Source organism: Balaenoptera ricei, chromosome 5, assembly GCF_028023285.1.
Source record: "Balaenoptera ricei isolate mBalRic1 chromosome 5, mBalRic1.hap2, whole genome shotgun sequence".
Classification (NCBI taxonomy): domain Eukaryota; kingdom Metazoa; phylum Chordata; class Mammalia; order Artiodactyla; family Balaenopteridae; genus Balaenoptera; species Balaenoptera ricei.
Window position 1 is genome coordinate 14,423,986 of NC_082643.1, and position 21,111 is coordinate 14,445,096.

General features: G+C 37.3%; 1 protein-coding gene across 1 annotated transcript in view; it reads right to left on the reverse strand.

Moving 5' to 3' along the window:
- Positions 1–556: 556 nt before the first annotated feature.
- HPGDS (hematopoietic prostaglandin D synthase) overlaps positions 557–21,111 on the reverse strand; it is a 33,787-nt gene continuing 13,232 nt past the window's right edge. Inside the window, exons 4-5 of the mRNA XM_059923904.1 lie at positions 17,939–18,037; positions 557–721 (exon numbers count right to left, since the gene is read on the reverse strand). Of these exons, the coding sequence (XP_059779887.1) occupies positions 557–721; positions 17,939–18,037 (264 nt within the window). The remainder of the gene's footprint in view (positions 722–17,938; positions 18,038–21,111) is intronic.

Below are 21,111 nucleotides of genomic sequence, written 5' to 3' on the forward strand. Positions count from 1 at the left end.
ACAACACTTTGCTGTCTGTGCCTGCATGGTAGATGTGCAGTGACCAATCACTAACAGATTTTGAAAGAAGCGGCATTGCTCATATATCTATCTGTTATTTACATAGTGATTTGCGGACTGAAGAGCTAGCAGCAAAGTTTATACTTTATGCGGTTACTCACAGTTAATATAGCATGGAAACTGAAGTCCAAATCTTTTCGGGGTTTTTTTTTTTTTTGAAAATTTGTTATGTAACTAAACCATTGTGACTGAAATTCATGAATGTCAGAACTAGTGCAAAGCAAAGCCTGCCTGTATTGGAAACTATTTTTCTTCAGTTATAAATAATGTGAAGCTATTCTGAATAAAAAGGATACTGGAAACAAAACCCTTTTCTTCCCCCTCCCCCCCCCCCCGCTTTTTTCCCTTTTTTTGATAAGCAGAATATGGCAGAAGTGAAAGTCTTGATGGAGCTGGGGAGGGGAGTGTGCAGGTTATGTGGCACGCTGGTGTAGCTTCTTATCTGATGAGAGTGGTGCTGTGAAGAATAACGAAGTTTGGAGGCAGCAGGCATCACCTAGAGTTTGGTTTGGGGCCTTCGCATTATCCAGTTGGCGATGGCAGGAATGCTTTGGACTTTCTTACGTAATGTCACCAGCCTGGGATGGTTGTCCAACAAATCAGGTTTAAAGACCAAAAGTGTGGTACTGCAAATTTCCCAGTAGAAATCTGCCCAAGTTACCTAGTTTAAAGAAAACAAATTTTCATTAGGACATAAAAGGCCTAACTTCTTAATCTAAAAATAGTTTCTTTTTAATTCAAAATAATATGTTATTACAAAAGCAGAATGCGTGTATTATAGAAAATTATAGATAACACCATACTCCCAACACACAGAGGTTACTCACGTTAACACCTCTGTATATGGTATTTTTTTATGCATGTGTATTTTTACTAAAATGAGATCTTACAGTACATGATCTTTTGTAACTTGATTCAATTTCCATCTCCCTGTGACAGTACATTTTCATCTTATTTAACACATCATCAGTACTTTTCCATCTGTTCCAAAAATATCCTTTATAGGACAAAGCAGAATCCATTCCAGGACCATGCATTTCACCTGGTTATGTCCTTTAACTCTCAATTCAGAACAGTACCCTTTTTTTTCCCATGTCACTGAATTATTGAAGATTCCACACTAGTCCTGCAGAATGTCCTGTCTTCAGGATTTTTATGATTATTTCATCGGTTCCTTTATATGGCAGAGTAAAAAGGAAGAGAGTGCAAGTTATCTTTAGAGAGTTCATAGTTTGAAGTTACATATTTTTGGCTAGCATACATTATACTGAATCACATCAGAAGACATATGTCTGACCATTAGTGTAACCCTAAGATTGGCCACAGGATAGTATCAGGATGATGGCAGTGTAGTCCTACTCTTGTATACCTGTTTTTTTAAATTTGTACACTTGTTTGTTCTTTTATGACTAGATACTAATCTGGATGATATTACTTTGCCTCCATATAAATATCAGTCAAAGAATGAAGTTTAAATATGGATTATTCTTAGTTTTCCTTTTGTTTGGAATTTAATAATGCTGATTTCTAGTGTTTTATGAACTTGCTTACTAAACACCTGTCAACTAGGAGAGTCTACTGGTTAGAGGATTCAGAGTTCAGTCAACAAATATTTATGGAGGACCTACTATGTGCCCTGTACAGGTCTAGGTGCTGGGATTGACTAGAGAGCGAGATGTGATGCAAGCCCCTTCTCTGGTGCAGCTTTTACTTCAGAAGCAGGAAGACAAACGTCAAGTGTGGTACGAGGGATCGGCCAAGATGGCGGAGTAGAAAGGCCCTGAGCTCACCTCCTCTTACAAGCACACCAAAGTCACAAGTATCTGCAGAACAACCATCGATGAAGTAGATCAGAACCTACCAGAAAAGATCTTCTACAGCTAAAGACATAAAGAAGGAACCACATGAGACGGGTAGGTGGAGCTGACTCACAATATAATCCAGTCCCTTACCCCCAGGTGGGCAATCCACAAACGAGAATAATTATAATGCAGAGGTTCTCCCGTAGGAGTGAGAGTTCTAAGCCCCATGTCAGGCCCCCCAGCCCAGGAGTCCTGCACCAGGAAGACAAACCCCCAGAGCATTTGGCTTTGAAGACCAGAAGGACTTAATTTTGGGAGTTCCAAAGAACTAGGGGAAATAGAAACTTCACACTTAAAGGGTGCACGTAAAATCTCACACCAGGACCCAGGGCAAAAGCAGCAATTTAGTAGGGGCCTGACCTACCTGCTGGTCTTGGAGAGTCTTCTGGAGAGTCAAGGAGGCAGCTGTAGCTCAAACTAGAGACATAGAAACTGGCAGCAGCCATATTAGGCAGCTTTCTACCATGTGGGCACCATTGTAGGATCCTCCCTCCAGCTCATGAGTGCCAAGACCTGGCCCCACCCAACAGCCTGTAGGCAACAGTGCTGGGGAGCCTCAGACCAAAAACTAACTAGGGGGGGACACAGCCCCACCCATCAGCAGACAGCCTACCTAAAGACTTCCTGAGCCTAGAGCCGCTCTAGACATGCCTCTAGACCTGGCCCTTCCCACTAGAGGGCCAAGACCCAGCTCCACCCACCAATAGGCAGGCTCTGGCCTTGCCCTCAGGAAGCCTACATTAGCCTCTAGACCAAACTCATCCAACCAGGGGGCAGACACCAGATGCAAAAAAACCACAATTCCACAGCTTGTGGACCCAGCCTGCCCACAGCAGGCCAGACCCTGCCCTGGGAGCAGCTGGGCCCTGGCTCTGCCCACTAGCAGGCCAACGCAAGCTGTGGGACACCCCATAACCCATACCCAACTGTGTCAAGAACTGCCTCCCCTCCCCCCACAGCAATCTGACACCAGCTCTAGGATCCCTGGGCTCTGCAGCAAGATTCCCACATTCCAGGACCAGTTGTGACTGCCAATAGTCCAGCACTAACCCCAGGACCTAGCTTCACCCACCAGTGGAAAGGAACAGCCGTGGAGTCTTCTGGATCCTGGCTTCATCCACCAGTGAGCCAGCACTAGCCCCAGGACCCCCTGGGGTTCTGAAATCAGCCCTCTTGTGACCAGGCCCCACTAACCAGCAGCCAGCAGCCTCCATACAAGGCAGGGCCTGGCAACCAATAAGACTAGGGACAAACCAAGCCTACCAGACCACCCACATAGTCAGCCTGCCGGCCACAACAGAAAGACCCTCACAGCCCTCCTGGGGAAACCCTAGAGCATATAGCTTGGGTGACAAAAGTGGAGTGCCCTCCTGCGATGCATAGGATGTCTCCTACAGAAGGCCACTTCTCCAAGTTCGGGAAATGTAACTAACCTACCAGATACATAAAAATACAAATAGCAACTTAGACAAAATAAGGCAGCAGAGGAACATGCTCCAGACAAAGGAACAAGATAAAACCCCAGAAGAACTAAATGAATGGAGATAAGCAATCTACCCAAGAAAGAGTTCAGAGTAATGGTCATAAAGATGATTAATGAACTCAGAAGGAGAATGGATGCACAGAGAAGTTAGAAGTTTTTAACAAAGAGTTTGAAAATATAAAGAAAGAACAACCAAACAGATGAAGAATACAATAACTAAAATGAATACACTAGAAGGAATAAACAGTAGACTAAATGATACAGAGGAATGGATCAATGAGGTGGAAGACCGAGCAGTGGAAATCACTGATGCTGAACAGAAAAAAGAATGAAAAAAATGAGGACAGTTTAAGAGACCTCTGGGAAAACATCAAGTACGCTAATATTCGCATTATAGGGGTCCCAGAAGGAGAAGAGAGAGAAAAGGGGGCTGAGAACATATTTGAAAACATAATAGCTGAAAAAGTCCCTAATCTGGGAAAGGAAACAGTTACCAAGTCCAGAAAGCACAAAGAGTACCATACAGGATGTGTGTTCCCAAAGAGGAACACACGAAGAGACGTTGTATTTAAAATTACAAAAAGTAAGGATAAAGAAAATATTAAAAGCAGCAAAGAGAAAGTGAAAAATAACATACAAGGAAACGCCCATAAAGCTGTCAGATGATTTTTCAGCAGAAACTCTGCAGGCCAGAAGGGAGGGGCACATTATATATAAATCCCCTATATATATATATAGTGATAAAAGGGGAAAACCTATAACCAAGAATATTCTACCCAGCAAGCTCTCATTCAGCTTGATGGAGAGATCAAAAGCTTTACAGACAAGCAAAAGCTAAAAGAGTTCAGCCCCATCAAACGAGCTTTACAACAAATGTTAGTAAATTCTCTAGGCAAAAAAGATAAGGACACAACTAGAAACAAGGAAATTACAAAATGAAAAAGCTCACTGGTTCAAACATACAGTAAATGTAGGAAATCATCCACACACAAAGCTAGTAGGAATGTTAAAAGACAAAAGTAGTGGGGACTTCCCTGGCGGTCCAGTGGTTAAGACTCTGCCTTCCAATGCAGGAGGCGCGGGTTCGATCCTGGTAGGGGAACTAAGATCCCACATGCTGTGGGGTGTGGCCAAAAAAAAAAACAAACAAAAAAAGACAAAAGTAGTAAAATCATCTATATCCACAATAAGCAGTTGAAGGATACACAAAACAACTAGATGCAAAATATGATATCAAAAACAGTAATGAGGGAAGGAGAGTACAATTGCAGGGTTGTTAAAATGCATTTGAAATTAAGAGATCACAACTTAAAACAATCATAAATATATACAGAGAGAGAGACTGCTAAATAAAAACCTCATGGTAATCAGAAACCAAAAATCTATAATAGAAAAAAAAAAGGAATCCAAACATAACACTAAAGATGGTAATCAAATCACAAGAGAAAAGAAAAAGAAAGGGGGAAAAAAGACCTACCAAAACAACTCCAAAACAATTGACAAAATGGCAATAGGAACATACATATCAATAATTACCTTAAATGTAAATAGACTAAATACTCCAACCAAAAGATATAGAGTTGCTGAATGGATCCAAAAAGAAGACTCATATATATGCTGCCTACAAGAGACTCAATTCAGATCTAAAGACACACACACTGAAAGTGAGGGGATGGAAAAAGATATTCCATGCAAATGGAAATCAAAAGAAAGCCAGAGTAGCAATAGTTATATCAGACTTTAAAATAAAGACTGTTACAAGAGACAAGGACACTACATAGTGATCAAGGGATCAATCCAATAAGAAGATATAACAATTGTAACTATATATGCACCATGCACCCAACATAGGAGCACCTAAATACATAAGGCTAATATTAACAGACATAAAAGGAGAAATTGAAATATATAGAGCATTCCATCCAAAAGCAGCAGAATACGCATTTTTTCCAAGTGCACATGAAACATTCTCCAGCAGAGAACACATGCTAGACCACAAAATAAGCCTTGGTAAATTTAAGAAAATTGAAATCATATCAAGCATCTTTTCTGACCACAATGCTATGAGGCTAGAAATCAACTAGAAGAAAAAAACTGCAAAAAAACACAAACATGTGGAGGCTAAACAATATGCTACTAAACAACTAATGGATCACTGAGGAAATCAAAGAGGAAATCAAAAAATACCTAGAGATATATGAAAACAAAAACACGACAATCCAAAACCTATGGGATGCAGAAAAAGCAGTTCTAAGAGAGAAGATTATAGTGATACAAGCTTACCTCAGAAAACAAGAAAAGTCTCAAACAACCTAACTTTGAACCTAAAAGAGCTAGAGAGAAGAACAAATAAAACCCAAAGTTAGTAGAAGGAAAAAATCATAAAGATCAGAGCAGAAATAAATGAAATAGAGACACAAAAAAATAGAAGAGATCAATGAAACTAAAAGCTGGTTCTTTGAAAAGATAAAACTGATAAAACTTTAGCCAGATTCATCAACAAAAAAAGGAAGAGGACCCAAATCGATAAAATCAGAAATGAAAAAGAAGTTACAGCCAACATCACAGATATACAAAGGATCATAAGAGACTATTACAAACAACTATATGCAAATAAAATGGACAACCTAGAAGAAATGGACAAATTCTTACATAGGTACAATCTCCCAAGACTAAACCAGGAAGAAGTGGAAAATATGAACAGACCAATTATCAGTACTGATATACAATATTTGTTTTTCTCTTTCTGACTTACTTCATTCTGTATGACAGATTAACACATATATGTGGAATCTAGAAAAATGGTATAGATGACCTTAATTGCCAAGCAGAAATAGAGACACAAAGAACAAATCTATGGATACCAAGGGGGAAAGGAGTGGGGTGGGAGGAATTGGGAGATTAGGATTGACACATATACACTATTGATACTATGTATAAAATAGACTACTGATGGGAACATAATGTATAGCACAGGGAACTCTACTTAATGCACTGAAGTGTCCTAAATGGAGGGGACATATGTATATGTATGGCTGATTCACTTTGCTGCACAGTAGAAGCTAACACAACATTGTAAAGCAACTATACTCCAATAAAAATTAATTTAAAATTTTACCAGTACTGAAACTGAATCAGTAATTTTAAAACTCCAAAGAAACAAAAGTCCAGGACCAGATGGCTTCACAGATGAATTCTACCAAAAATTTAGAGAAGAGTTAACATCTATCCTTCTCAAACTATTCCAAAAATTTGTTGAGGAAAGAACACTTCTGAACTCATTCTATGACGCCACCATCACCCTGATACCAAAACCAGAAAAATATACTACAAAAAGAGAAAATTACAGGCTAATATCACTGATGAACATAGATGCAAAAATCCTCAACAAAATACTAGCAAAATACCAGGGATGCAAGGATTTTTCAGTATCCACAAATCAATCAGTGTGATACACCACATTAACAAATTGAAGAATAAAAACAATATAATCATTTCAATAGATGTAGAAAAAGTTTTTGACGAAACTCGACATCCATTTATGATAAAAACTCTCCAGAAAGTGGGCATAGAGGGAACCTACCTCAACATAATAAAGGCCACATATGACAAACCCACAGCTAACATCATACTCAATGGGGAAAACCTGAAAGCATTTCTTCTAAGATCAGGAACAAGACAAGGATGCCCACTCTTGCCACTTTTATTCAATATAGTTTTGGAAGTCCTAGTCACAGCAATGAGATAAGCAAAAGAAATTAAAAGGAATCCAAATTGGAAAGGAAGAAGTAAAGTTGTCACTGTTTGCAGATGACATGACAGTATACATAGAAATTCCTAAAGTCTCCACCAGAAAACTACTAAAGCTCATCAATGAATTTGGTGAAGTTGCAGGATACAAAATTATTATACAGAAATCTGTTGCATTTCTATACACTAACAATGAGTTACCAGAAAGAGAAATTAGGGAAACAATCCCCTTTACCATCACATCAAAAAGAATAAAATACCTAGGAATAAACCTACCTAAGGAGGTAAAAGACCTGTACTTGGAAAACTGTAAGACACTGATGAAAGAAATTGAAGATGACAAAAACAGATGGAAAGATACACTATATTCTTGGATGGAAGAATTAATATTGTTACAATGACCATATTACCCAAGGCAATCTACAGATTCAATAAAACCTCTATCAAAATACCAAGGCATATTTCACAGAATTACAACAAATAATTTAAAAATTTGTATGGAAACACAAAAGACCCTGAATAGCTAAAACTATCTTGAGAAAGAAGAACAGAGCTGGAGGAATCACACTCCCTGGCTTTAGACTATAGTGCAAAGCTGTAGTAATCAAAACAGTATGGTACTGGCACAAAAATAGACACATTGATCAATGGAACAGAATAGAGAGCACATAAATAAACCCACGCACTTATGGCCAATTAATCTATAACAAAGGAGGCAAGAATATACAATAGAGAAAAGACAGTCACTTCAATAAGTGGGTCTGGGAAAACTGGACAGCTACATGTAAAAGAATGAAATTAAAATATTCTCTAACACCATGTACAAAAATAAACTCAAAATATATTAAACACATAAATGTAAGACCAGAAACCATAAGACTCCTAGAGGAAAACATAGGCAGAATAATACACTTTGACATAAATCGTAGCAATATCTTTTGGATCTGTCTCCTAAAGCAGAGGAAATAAAAGCAAAATTAAAATATGGGACCTAGTTAAATGTAAAAGTTTTGCACAGCAAAAGAAACCATTGACAAAATGAAAAGAACCTACTGAATGGGAGAAAATATTTGCAAATGACATGACTGATAAGGGGTTAATATCCAATGTATATAAACAGTTCATACAATTTAATATCAAAAAGACAAACAATTAAAAAATGGGCAGAAGAACTGAATAGACATTTTTCCAAAGAGGACATGCAGATGGCCAACAGGCACATGAAAAGATGCTCAACATCGCTAAGCATCAGGGAAATGCAAATCAAAACCACAATGAGATATCACCTCACACCTGTCAAAATGGCTATCATCAAAAAGAACACAAATAACAAATGTTGGCGAGGATGTGGAGAAAAAGGAAAAGGGAACCCTCCTACACTGTTGGTGGGAATGTAAATTGGAGCAGCCACTGTGGAAAACAGTAGGGAGGTTTGTCAAAAAACTAAAAATAGAACTACCATATGACCCAGAAATTCCACTCCTGGGTACATATCTGGAAAAGATGAAAACTCTCATTTGAAAAGATACATTCACCCCAATGTTCATACCAGCATTATTTGCAATTGCCAAGATAAGGAAGCAACCTAAGCAACCTATCCATCAACAGATGAATGGATAAAGAAGATGTGGTATATATATAAATGGAATACTACTTGGCCATAAAAAGAATGAAATTTTGCCATTTGCAGCAACATGGATGGACTTGGAGGATATTATGCTAAGTGAAATAAGTCCGACCGAGAAAGACAAATACTGTATGATATCACTTATATGCAGAAGCTAAAACATACCACAGACTAGTGAATATAACAAAAAAGAAGCAGACTCACAGATATAGAGAACAAACTAGTGGTTACCAGTGTGGGAAGAGGGAAGGGGGAGGGGCAATATAGGAGTAGGTGATTAAGAGATACAAACTATTATGTATAAAATAAGCTATAATGATATATTGTACACCATGGGGAATATAACGAATATTTTATAATAACTATAAATGGAGTATAATCTTTAAAATTTTGAATCACTATATTGTACACCAGTGACTTATACAATATTGTACGTCAACTATACTTCAATCAAAAACAAAAAAAAAACGTAAAGTGATAAAGGTGATATAGACAAAGTAGAGTGATGAGAGGGATTCTCAAGTGGTCAGGGAGAGAAGTCCTTTAAGAGGTGACATTTAAGCTAAGGCTTGAATGATGAAAAAAAGATCCAGACATGCAGTGATTTGGGGATTAAACACTTCAGGCAGGAGGAGGAGCAAGTGTAAAGGCTCTTAGGCAGGAGTATGACTCGTGTCTGAGGAAAAAACAAAACACCAGAGTGTTTGGAACACCTTGAGGAAGGGAGAGAGCACTTAGAGATGGGGTTAGCTTACAAAGGAATTTTAATAAAAAACAGAAGGAAAAAAATATTTTACATTCTTAGAAATTGTTCAATCAATAAGGGCAGAGAAAGGAACATAAAAGATATGGCAAGTTTGCTTCTCTGCCTCCGCAGGACTCAGCAGACAGTGATTAAAATAAGTCACAAGAGCGTGGCAAAAAGCAGTATCTTGTCTCCTAGAATGGAGTCTCCTTGAAGGCAGGGACCCCAATTTACCACAGCTTCTAGATCAGATTTAGATTTGATTTTTCTCTTGGCAAGACTACTTCATAGGTGGCAGTGCACTCCTCTGTCAGTAGGCCCGTAATATCTGGTTCTCTCCTTTTTTGTGATATTAACAATTGTTGACAGTCAATGCTTAGATCCATTGATTCATCATGGGTTGGAAAATGGTGATGATTTATTTTAATCTCTCCTTGTTTATTTATTTATTTATTTATCTATTTATTTATTGGCTGCGCTGGGTCTCCATGCGGCGCTTGGGCTTTCTCCAGTTGCGGCGAGCGGGGGCCACTCTAGGTTGCGGTGCGCAGGGTTCTCATTGGGGTGGCTTCTCTTGTTCCGGACATGGGTTCTAGGCACGCAGGCTTCAGTAGTTGCAGCACGTGGGCTCAGTAGTTGCGGCGCACAGGCTCCAGTAGTTGTGGCACACTGCCTGGGCTTAGTTGCTCCACGGCATGTGGGATTTTCCCAGACCAGGGATCGGACCCGTGTCCCCTGCACTGGCAGGCAGATTCTTAACCACTGGACCACCAGGGAACTCCTCTTTCCTTACTTATTAACTAGAATACCTTTATGTAGACACACTTTGTCCATCAATTTTTTTATCTTGAGGTATAATTGGCATAGGAATGGCACGATAAATGCTTTATTCAAACCCCCCAACTTTTTTTTTTTTTTCTTTTTATTCTTTGCCTCTGAGTCCTTGTGGGATTTTTTTTTTTTAATTCAGACAGAAAGTCACAAAAATTATACTCATCCTCATCAGTTCACTCAGTCCCATGTAATTAATTTTTTTTTTCATCTTGATCTTTTCTTAGCACTTTTATGAGTTCATCAGTTTTTCATTAGAGTTCTGAAAATGCTTATTCATTCAGTTCAGCAGTACAGTCAGTTACCAGAAACCTGTACTTGTCAGAGTCTTTTCCATGAATTTCTTGAAGAGGAAAGCCTTTTATAGGAACATATTTGCAAAAGCATCAGAGTACACCCAGAACGGTCTGTAAATGACAAAAGACTTAAAAATGACCACTGTTAAAGATTTGATGAAAGTTCATAATAATGCAGTTGACAAGAACATTAGTTATTTCTGAGATATACATTTTAAAGTAATAACTAGGATTATTACTTATAACATTATACCAGAACATATAAGATTTTTAGAAATTTCATGTAATGTCTGAAACATTTATATTAACATATTTCCATACAAATAACCCAATGAAAGTTTAGTATTAGTTGTTTTGTTTGTTTGTTTGTTTATACTGCAGGTTCTTATTAGGCATCAATTTTATACACATCAGTGTATACATGTCAATCCCAATCACCCAATTCAGCACACCACCATCCCCACCCCACCGCAGTTTTCCCCCCTTGGTGTCCATATGTCCATTCTCTAAATCTGTGTCTCAACTTCTGCCCTGCAAACCAGCTCATCTGTACCATTTTTCTAGGTTCCACATACATGCATTAATATACCATATTTGTTTTTCTCTTTCTGACTTACTTCACTCTGTATGACAGTCTCTAGATCCATCCACTTCTCAACAAATGACTCAATTTCGTTCCTTTTTATGGCTGAGTAATATTCCATTGTATATATGTACCACATCTTCTTTATCCATTCGTCTGTTGATGGGCATTTAGGTTGCTTCCATGACCTGGCTATTGTAAATAGTGCTGCAATGAACATTCGGGTGCATGTGTCTTTTTGAATTACGGTTTGCTCTGGGTATATGCCCAGTAGTGGGATTGCTGGGTCATATGGTAATTGTATTTTTAGTTTTTAAAGGAACCTCCATATTGTTCTCCATAGTGGCTGTATCAATCTACATTCCCACCAACAGTGCAAGAGGGTTCCCTTTTCTCCACACCCTCTCCAGCATTTGTTGTTTGTAGATTTTCTGATGATGCCCATTCTAACAGGAGTGAGGTGATACCTCATTGTAGTTTTGATTTGCATTTCTCTAATAATTAGTGATGTTGAGCATCTTTTCATGTGCTTCGTGGCCGTCTGTATGTCTTCTTTGGAGAAATGTCTATTTAAGTCTTCTGCCCATTTTTGGATTGGGGTGTTTGTTTCTTTAATATTGAGCTGAATGAGCTGTTTATATATTTTGGAGATTAATCCTTTGTCCGTTGATTCATTTGCAAATATTTTCTCCCATTCTGAGGGTTGTCTTTTCGTCTTGTTTATGGTTTCCTTTGCTGTGCAAAAGCTTTGAAGTTTCATTAGGTCCCATTTGTTTATTTTTGTTTTTACTTCCATTACTCTAGGAGATGGATCAAAAAAGATCTTGCTGTGATTTATGTCAAAGAGTGTTCTTCCTATGTTTTCCTCGAAGAGTTTTATAGTGTCCGGTCTTACATTTAGGTCTCTAATCCATTTTGAGTTTATTTTTGTGTATGGTGTTAGGGAGTGTTCTAATGCCATTCTTTTACATGTAGCTGTCCAGTTTTCCCAGCACCACTTAATGAAAAGACTGTCTTTTCTCCACTGTATATCGTTGCCTCCTTTGTCATAGATTAGCTGACCATAGGTGCGTGGGTTTATCTCTGGGCTTTCTATCTTGTTCCATTGATCTATGTTTCTGTTTTTGTGCCAGTACCATATTGTCTTGATTACTGTAGCTTTGTAGTATAGTCTGAAGTCAGGGAGTCTGATTCCTCCAGCTCCATTTTTTTGCCTCAAGACTGCTTTGGCTATTCGGGGTCTTTTGTGTCTCCATACAAATTTTAAGATGATTTGTTCTAGCTCCGTAAAAAATGCCATTGGTAATTTGATAGGGATTGCATTGAATCTGTAGATTGCTTTGGGTAGTATACTCATTTTCACAATGTTGATTCTTCCAATCCAAGAACATGGTATATCTCTCCATCTGTTGCTATCATCTTTAATTTCTTTCATCAGTGTCTTATAGTTTTCTGCATACAGGTCTTTTGTCTCCCTAGGTAGGTTTATTCCTAGGTATTTTATTCTTTTTGTTGCAATGGTAAATGGGAGTGTTTCCATAATTTCTCTTTCAGATTTTTCATCATTAGTGTATAGGAATGCAAGAGATTTCTGTGCATTAATTTTGTATCCTGCAACTTTACCATATTCATTAATTAGCTCTAGCAGTTTTCTGGTGGCAGTTTTAGGATTCTCTATGTATAATATCATGTCATCCGCAAACAGTGACAGTTTTACTTCTTCTTTTCCAATTTGTATTCCTTTTATTTCTTTTTCTTCTCTGATTGCTGTGGCTAGGACTTCCAGAACTATGTTGAATAATAGTGGTGAGAGTGGACATCCTTGTCTCGTTCCTGATCTTAGAGGAAATGCTTTCAGTTTTTCACCATTGAGAATGATGTTTGCTGTGGGTTTGTCATATATGGCCTTTATTATGTTGAGGTAGGTTCCCTCTATGCCCACTTTCTGGAGAGTTTTTATCATAAATGGGTGTTGAATTTTGTCAAAAGCTTTTTCTGCATCTATTGAGATGATCATATGGTTTTTCTTCTTCGATTTGTTAATATGGTGTATCACATTGATTGATTTGTGCATATTGAAGAATCCTTGCATCCCTGGGATAAATCCCACTTGATCGTGGTGTATGATCCTTTTAATGTGTTGTTGGATTCTGTTTGCTAGTATTTTGTTGAGGATTTTTGCATCTATATTCATCAGTGATATTGGTCTGTAATTTTCTTTTTTTGTAGTGTCTTTGTCTGGTTTTGGTATCAGGGTGATGGTGGCCTCATAGAATGAGTTTGGAAGTGTTCCTTCCTCTGCAATTTTTTGGAAGAGTTTGAGAAGGATAGGTGTTAGCTCTTCTCTAAATGTTTGATAGAATTCACCTGTGAAGCCATCTGGTCCTGGACTTTTGTTTGTTGGAAGATTTTTAATCACAGTGTCAATTTCATTACTTGTGATTGGTCTGTTCATATTTTCTGTTTCTTCCTGGTTCAGTCTTGGAAGTTTATACCTTTCTAAAAATTTTTCCATTTCTTCCAGGTTGTCCATTTTATTGGCATAAAGTTGCTTGTAGTAGTCTCTTAGGATGCTTTGTATTTCTGCGGTGTCTGTTGTAACTTCTCCTTTTTCATTTCTAATTTTATTGATTTGAGTCCTCTCCCTCTTTTTCTTGATGAGTCTGGCTAATGGCTTATCAATTTTGTTTATCTTCTCAAAGAACCAGCTTTTAGTTTTATTGATCTTTGCTATTGTTTTCTTTGTTTCTATTTCATTTATTTCTGCTCTCATCTTTATGATTTCTTTCCTTCTGCTAACTTTAGGTTTTGTTTGTTCTTCTTTCTCTAGTTCCTTTAGGTGTAAGGTTAGATTGTTTATTTGAGATTTTTCTTGTTTCTTGAGGTAGGCTTTTATAGCTATAAACTTCCCTCTTAGAACTGCTTTCGCTGCATCCCATAGGTTTTGGGTCGTCGTGTTTTCATTGTCATTTGTCTCTAGGTATTTTTTTATTTCCTCTTTGATTTCTTCAGTGATCTCTTGGTTATTTAGTAACGTATTGTTTAGCCTCCATGTGTTTGTCTTTTTTACGTTTTTATCCCTGTAATTCATTTCTAATCTCATAGCGTTGTGGTCAGAAAAGATGCTTGATATGATTTCAATTTTCTTAAATTTACTGAGGCTTGATTTGTGACCCAAGATGTGATCTATCCTGCAGAATGTTCCGTGCGCACTTGAGAAGAACGTGTAATCTGCTGTTTTTGGATGGAATGTCCTATATATATCAATTAAATCTATCTGGTCTATTGTGTCATTTAAAGCTTCTGTTTCCTTATTCATTTTCATTTTGGATGATCTGTCCATTGGTGTAAGTGAGGTGTTAAAGTCCCCCACTATGATTGTGTTACTGTCAATTTCCTCTTTTATAGCTGTTAGCAGTTGCCTTATGTATTGAGGTGCTCCTATGTTGGGTGCATATATATTTATAATTGTTATATCTTCTTCTTGGATTGATCCCCTGATCATTATGTAGTGTCCTTCCTTGTCTCTTGTAACATTCTTTATTTTAAAGTCTATTTTATCTGATATGAGTATAGCTACTCCAGCTTTCTTTTGATTTCCATTTGCATGGAATATCTTTTTCCATCCCCTCACTTTCAGTCTGTATGTGTCCCTAGGTCTAAAGTGGGTCTCTTGTAGACAACATATATATGGGTCTTGTTTTTGTATCCATTCAGCCAGTCTGTGTCTTTTGGTTGGGGCATTTAATCCATTCACGTTTAAGGTAATTATCGATATGTATGTTCCTATGACCATTTTCTTAATTGTTTTGGGTTGTTTTTGTAGGTCCTTTTCTTCTCTTGTGTTTCCCACTTAGAGAAGTTCCTTTAGCATTTGTTGTAGAGCTGGTTTGGTGGTGCTGAATTCTCTTAGCTTTTGCTTGTCTGTAAAGCTTTTGATTTCTCCATCAAATCTAAATGAGATCCTTGCCGGGTAGAGTAATCTTGGTTGTAGGTTCTTCCCTTTCATCACTTTAATTATATCATGCCACTCCCTTCTGGCTTGCAGAGTTTCTGCTGAGAAATCAGCTGTTAACCTTATGGGAGTTCCCTTGTATGTTATTTGTCGTTTTTCCCTTGCTGCTTTCAATAATTTTTCTTTGTCTTTAATTTTTGCCACTTTGATTACTATGTGTCTTGGCGTGTTTCTCCTTGGGTTTATCCTGTATGGGACTCTCTGCGCTTCCTGGACTTGGGTGGCTATTTCCTTTCCCATGTTAGGGAAGTTTTCGACTATAATCTCTTCAAATATTTTCTCTGGCCCTTTCTCTCTCTCTTCTCCTTCTGGGACCCCTATAATGCGAATGTTGTTGCGTTTAATGTTGTCCCAGAGGTCTCTTAGGCTGTCTTCATTTCTTTTCATTCTTTTTTCTTTTTTTTTTTTTAAGATTTATTGATTGATTGATTGATTACTATGTTGGGTCTTCATTTCTGTGCTAGGGCTTCCTGTAGTTGTGGCAAGCGGGGGCCACTCTTCATCGCAGTGCGCGGGCCTCTCACTGTTGTGGCCTCTCTTGTTGCGGAGCACAGGCTCCAGACGTGCAGGCTCAGTAGTTGTGGCTCACGGGCCCAGTTGCTCCACGGCATGTGGGATCCTCCCAAGCCAGGGCGCGAACCCGTGTCCCCTGCATTAGCAGGCAGACTCTCAACCACTGCGCCACCAAGGAAGCCCCATTCTTTTTTCTTTAGTCTGTTCCGCAGCAGTGAATTCCACCATTCTGTCTTCCAGGTCACTTATCCGTTCTTCTGCCTCAGTTATTCTGCTATTGATTCCTTCTAGTGTAGTTTTCATTTCAGTTATTGTATTGGTCATCTCTGTTTGTTTGTTCTTTAGTTCTTCTAGGTCTTTGTTAATCATTTCTTGCATCTTCTCAATCTTTGCCTCCATTCTTATTCCGAGGTCCTGGATCATCTTCACTATCATTATTCTGAATTCTTTTTCTGGAAGGTTGCCTATCTCCACTTCATTTAGTTGTTTTTCTGGGGTTTTTTCTTGTTCCTTCATCTGATATATAGCCCTCTGCCTTTTCATCTTGTCTATCTTTCTGTAACTGTGGGTTTTGGTCCACAGGCTGCAGGATTGTAGGTTTTCCTGATTCTGCTGTCTGTCCTCTGGTGATTGAGGCTATCTAAGAGGCTTGATGGGAGGCTCTGGTGGTGGGTAGAGCTGACTGTTGCTGTGGTGGACAGCCCCCCAACTTTTTTGTTTTTAACAGTTTTCAGAATACAGACAGTCTCTGGCTTATGATGGTTCAACTTACAATTTTTTGACTTTACCATGGTGTAAAAGTGACACATGTTCAGCAGAAACCGCACTTTGAATTTTGAAGTTTGATTTTTTCTCAGGCTAGTGATATGCTGTATGGTACTCTCTCATGTTGCTGGGCAACGGCAGTGAACCACATAATCAGGAGGGTAAACAACTGATACACTTAAAATCATTCTGTACCCATACAACAATTCTGTCTTTTACTTTCACTACAATATTCAATAAATTATGTGAGATATTCAACACTTTATTATAAAGGCTTTGTGATAGATGATTTTGCCCAACTGTTGGCTAATGTAAGTGTTCTGAGCAAATTTAAGGTGGGCTAGGCTAAGCTATGGTGTTCAGTAGGTTAGGTGTATTTTTTGACTTATGATATTTTCAATTTATGATGGATTTATTGGGACACAATCCCATCATAAGTCAAGGAAAATTTGTAATAATTTGGCTCCATAACATCTTCTAAAAGTCACCAATGAAGCTTTGTTTGGTTTTGAGGGGTGTGTGTGTATGTATGTGTGTGTGTGTGTGTGTGTGTGTGTGTGTGTATTTGGTGATGGTGGTTTTCATAAACTCATGGATTCATTCATTTTGATTTGTTTCAATCCATTGCAGTTAATATTCTTATTGTGGCTTGAATTTTCTCAACTTTGGCCAGTGAGAGCCTCTACAAGTTGACTGCTAAGTCCTTCTGACACAACTCTGGTGTTTTGGGGGGGCTTTTGTCTGATAATTTATTTGGTTCTATTATGTCAAAGTATTCTCGGCTCATGTTTTACGTTTCCTGTCCCAAACTGAGAATGAGCTATTTCTCCAAGAAGTTCTGGTTACTTTTAATATTTAGAGACCAGAATCTGGGTCCAAGGGGTGGCCAGAACAACTAGATTGGTTAGTTTTTCGAGAAAAAGAGACACAAAATGCTTGTTTTCTTTACCTTAAGAAAAAGTACATTGTGAACTGAAACTGGTGTATAATTATTATTTTTTTGTCCCAAGAAAATATCTATAATGAGATGTATAGTCAAATCACTGTGTTTTTTAAAATGACGATGTTTCTTAAGATCGTGTTTCACTAATAGAGTCCACAGGTACTTCACATACCCTATGCACCAATGTGACACAAGTTCATTTGTTTCACTTTGCTTTAGTTTGTCAGTGATAGCTTTTTAAAATGTTTTTGTTGTTGTTATATAATCATATAAAATATTTTAGTTCATGTTTCCAAAGTTAACTCCACCAAAAAAGTTTTCTTCAAAGAAGTTTAGCTTTTGTCCCTGCTCTCTAACCTACTCCCTCCCTATGAGTAACCCTTTTTTCAATACATTTTTATAAAGTTTTTGGTTTATCCATATATGTATATGCTTGTATTTTTTTAAGATGTAAAACATACTCACAGAGTTACCAATAAACCACTCATTTTCCCCTAAGTATGTGTCCAAATCTTGCAGAAGATGAGACGCATCACATGTAAGTAGCTCCGTAAACATCTGATCCTACGAGAGGGAGAAAAAGATTCCTTTAAGCATAATAAGAAGAAAAACAAATGAGTTGAAGAGGAAGCAGATTTTTCCATCTTCTTTCTCCCACATGAGTTCAAAAAGGAAGTAGTTACGTGTTATTGGTGGTTGTTGCTTGTTTGTTTGTTTTTTAAAATGTATGACATGGAGATTCAGGTCTGATTTTCTATAGATCTTATTCTTCCCTTTATTACTCATGGATTAAAAAATAAATATTATTGTCATCAGTTCTTATTGTTTCTTTGTATATAGTGACTAAATATTTCATCAATAAAATCTTTTCATGGTTTTGTATCTTAATTTTTGTTAAGGAAAATTATTCCATTATGTTTTTACATTTCTAAAATTCCCTCCCTTTTTTAGGCTCACTCCCTTTAAAGTGAAATAATTTAACTAAAGGTAAAGAAATTAATTTATTTTGTAAATAAAATTTATTCTGTAAGACTATTATTAATAAAATATTAATAAAATATTATTATTTTGTAAGATTCCTCCAGTTTAGCAGTCTTTCATCTCACCGTTACACTTAACGGAAGTAATCCATAATGAATAGTAACGTTCTTGGGCAGATTTCCTCTGTTTGGCTTGACATTGTACCTTAGGGTGAGATTCCTCTGCCTTGACTATCATCTGTAAAATCAATCCAAGGTGCCCCATTTTGATATAATATGTAAGATATTATTACAAACCAAATAATATCCTTGGGAAAAAATAACAGATATATCCATTTAAAAACATTATCTTTGTGTTTTTACTTGAATCTTTGAAGACCAAATAATTTATTCATGGTCTCTTTCTTGGTAAGAGGTATTTATTTGTGTATATATGAAAATCAGGCTGGTTTGTATTGTGGATATGAAATGTAAGCCAAACTCAAAATATTATAAAATATACATATATCATTAATATTCATAAATGAATGAATATTATAAAATCTATAATAAAATCCAGCCTCTATTAAGGTAAGTCAAATAGTGGATAACTCCCTCACCAATTTACTGATTTACTTCCTGTTACTATTATGACTTAGCTGGGTAATATAGATTATTATATCATAATGCCTTATATTTGTAGGGCACAGTTTGCAAAAGCATCATTACAGATTTACATAGGTTTGCCACATTTCAGGAACTGAAGGTTGGGAAGTTTGTCATTATTTTGACTTTATATGCTTTCCACGGTTCTATACCACCTTTGTACCTAAGGTTCTCTCTCTATGGATAATATATTCATAGTTCTAAATAAAATAGTGTGAATCCTTCAGCCCCTTCCACAGAATTTGTGAGCTAAGAGGCAATGGGTCCGGAAACACGTGACATTTCCCATAGCTTAGCTTAGATCAGCATCAGTTGGGGAGGTAATAGCCAGCTTGGCTGTCCTAGAATAGCTAGAAACAGGAGGGAGTTAAATGGAACAGGATATAGATGCTGTACAGCTTTCCAAAAACTCCTGTGCATTCACCTGGGTAATTCTGCTACTTTTTCTACTGTGCATTTCCTCAGCGTAAGGTACACCAATGCTTTGTATATGCAGTGCCAGATAAAAATCTTATCTCTGCACTCTTGAGTTCTTTAGCCCAGGTTCTCTTTATGTGTTTGGTGAGAATCATATCAGTCTAATGAAATGTAAATTGCTAAACAGCATAACCATTAGTATTTAAGAGTCATTTTAAAGAATACTCACCAAAATAACCTAAAGAAGATAAAATTTTCTTATATATCCTTTTTAAAATGTGTTTTCTGATAAACCCTAGATAGCCATTCCTACACTTGGTGGACTCAGAAATTTCCTTCTACCTCCCCCAGAGAGTTATAAGGAAGGAGATTTTTGCACACTGAAAAGTCATTGCTATTGTATTCTATCAAATGACATTTAGAGGATTTAGGGAGGTTTGCATATTTCTCCAAAGCACCATTTTAAAATCCACACTGCCCAAATCGTTTAGGATTGGAAATGGGCCACTGATGTTCCTTCAATCCTGCTGACCCATCACCCTCCCACCCCCAACCCCCTGCCCTGTTCTTCAGATGAGGAAACTGAAACAGACGCATTGAATAACCACAGAAACACTAGTGATAAATTCAAGGATTATCCGTGTGGCCAATGCTCAGAGACATATTTTGCCTTTAAATTAAATTTAAATTAATTTTTTAAAAATTTTAAATTGGAAATGGAATTTTTAGCACTGAAACATTTATAATTATGTGTACTCGATAGATTTTTAAAGAACATATAAGAAGAGGACTATTTTCACTGTTCATCCATCTTTACTGTATCAATATTCTGCTTTTGAAAATTTTATCTGACCACAAGGTGGCAGCAATGCAACCCACTACGGAGAGACTAAGTAATGAGATGCAAAAGAACTGTGTATTTTTCATTGTATTCTGGCCAGGTCCTGCTTATTAATCAGATAGTCTGGCTATTCGCAATTATTTCTGCAACATGTTGTCCCTTCATATGATTTATTCATGAACTTGGATTATGTCCTGTGAATTTGTTTTTCTGAGATAGGTAGCATGTAAGAGCATTGTTATTCTAATACAAAGGTAGAGTTCCCCTTATCATAAACGTTCAAAGAACATTTTCCTTTGGGAGAAAAGGAGAATGGAAAAATAGAGAAGTAGAGAGGGCAAGCCCACATGGAACAAAAACCTTTAGATACTTTTTTCTAAATTGAGGATTATGCATCTACTTGTCTCTGCATTTATAAGGATATGTGAAATATAGACGTCATGTCTGACAAATAAAAGGAAAAGCAATGAGCACTGAATTATATAAAAACACTATAATAACTAATATTTAGTGAACACTTTCCACCTAGCCATAGGTACTTATGCTACCATTTAATCCTCCCAACATACTTTGAAGCAGATTCTATGATATCCCTACTTTACAGACACAGAATGTGAAAATTTGATAGGGAGTTAAGTGACAACTGGTAAGAAGAGAATTAGGATTCAAGCCTGGCAGTCTGACTCCAGAGCCCAAATGTATTTCTATCCTCAAAGATGAGCTTTTATTTAAGACTTTGTTCTGGTTAGTCAGGT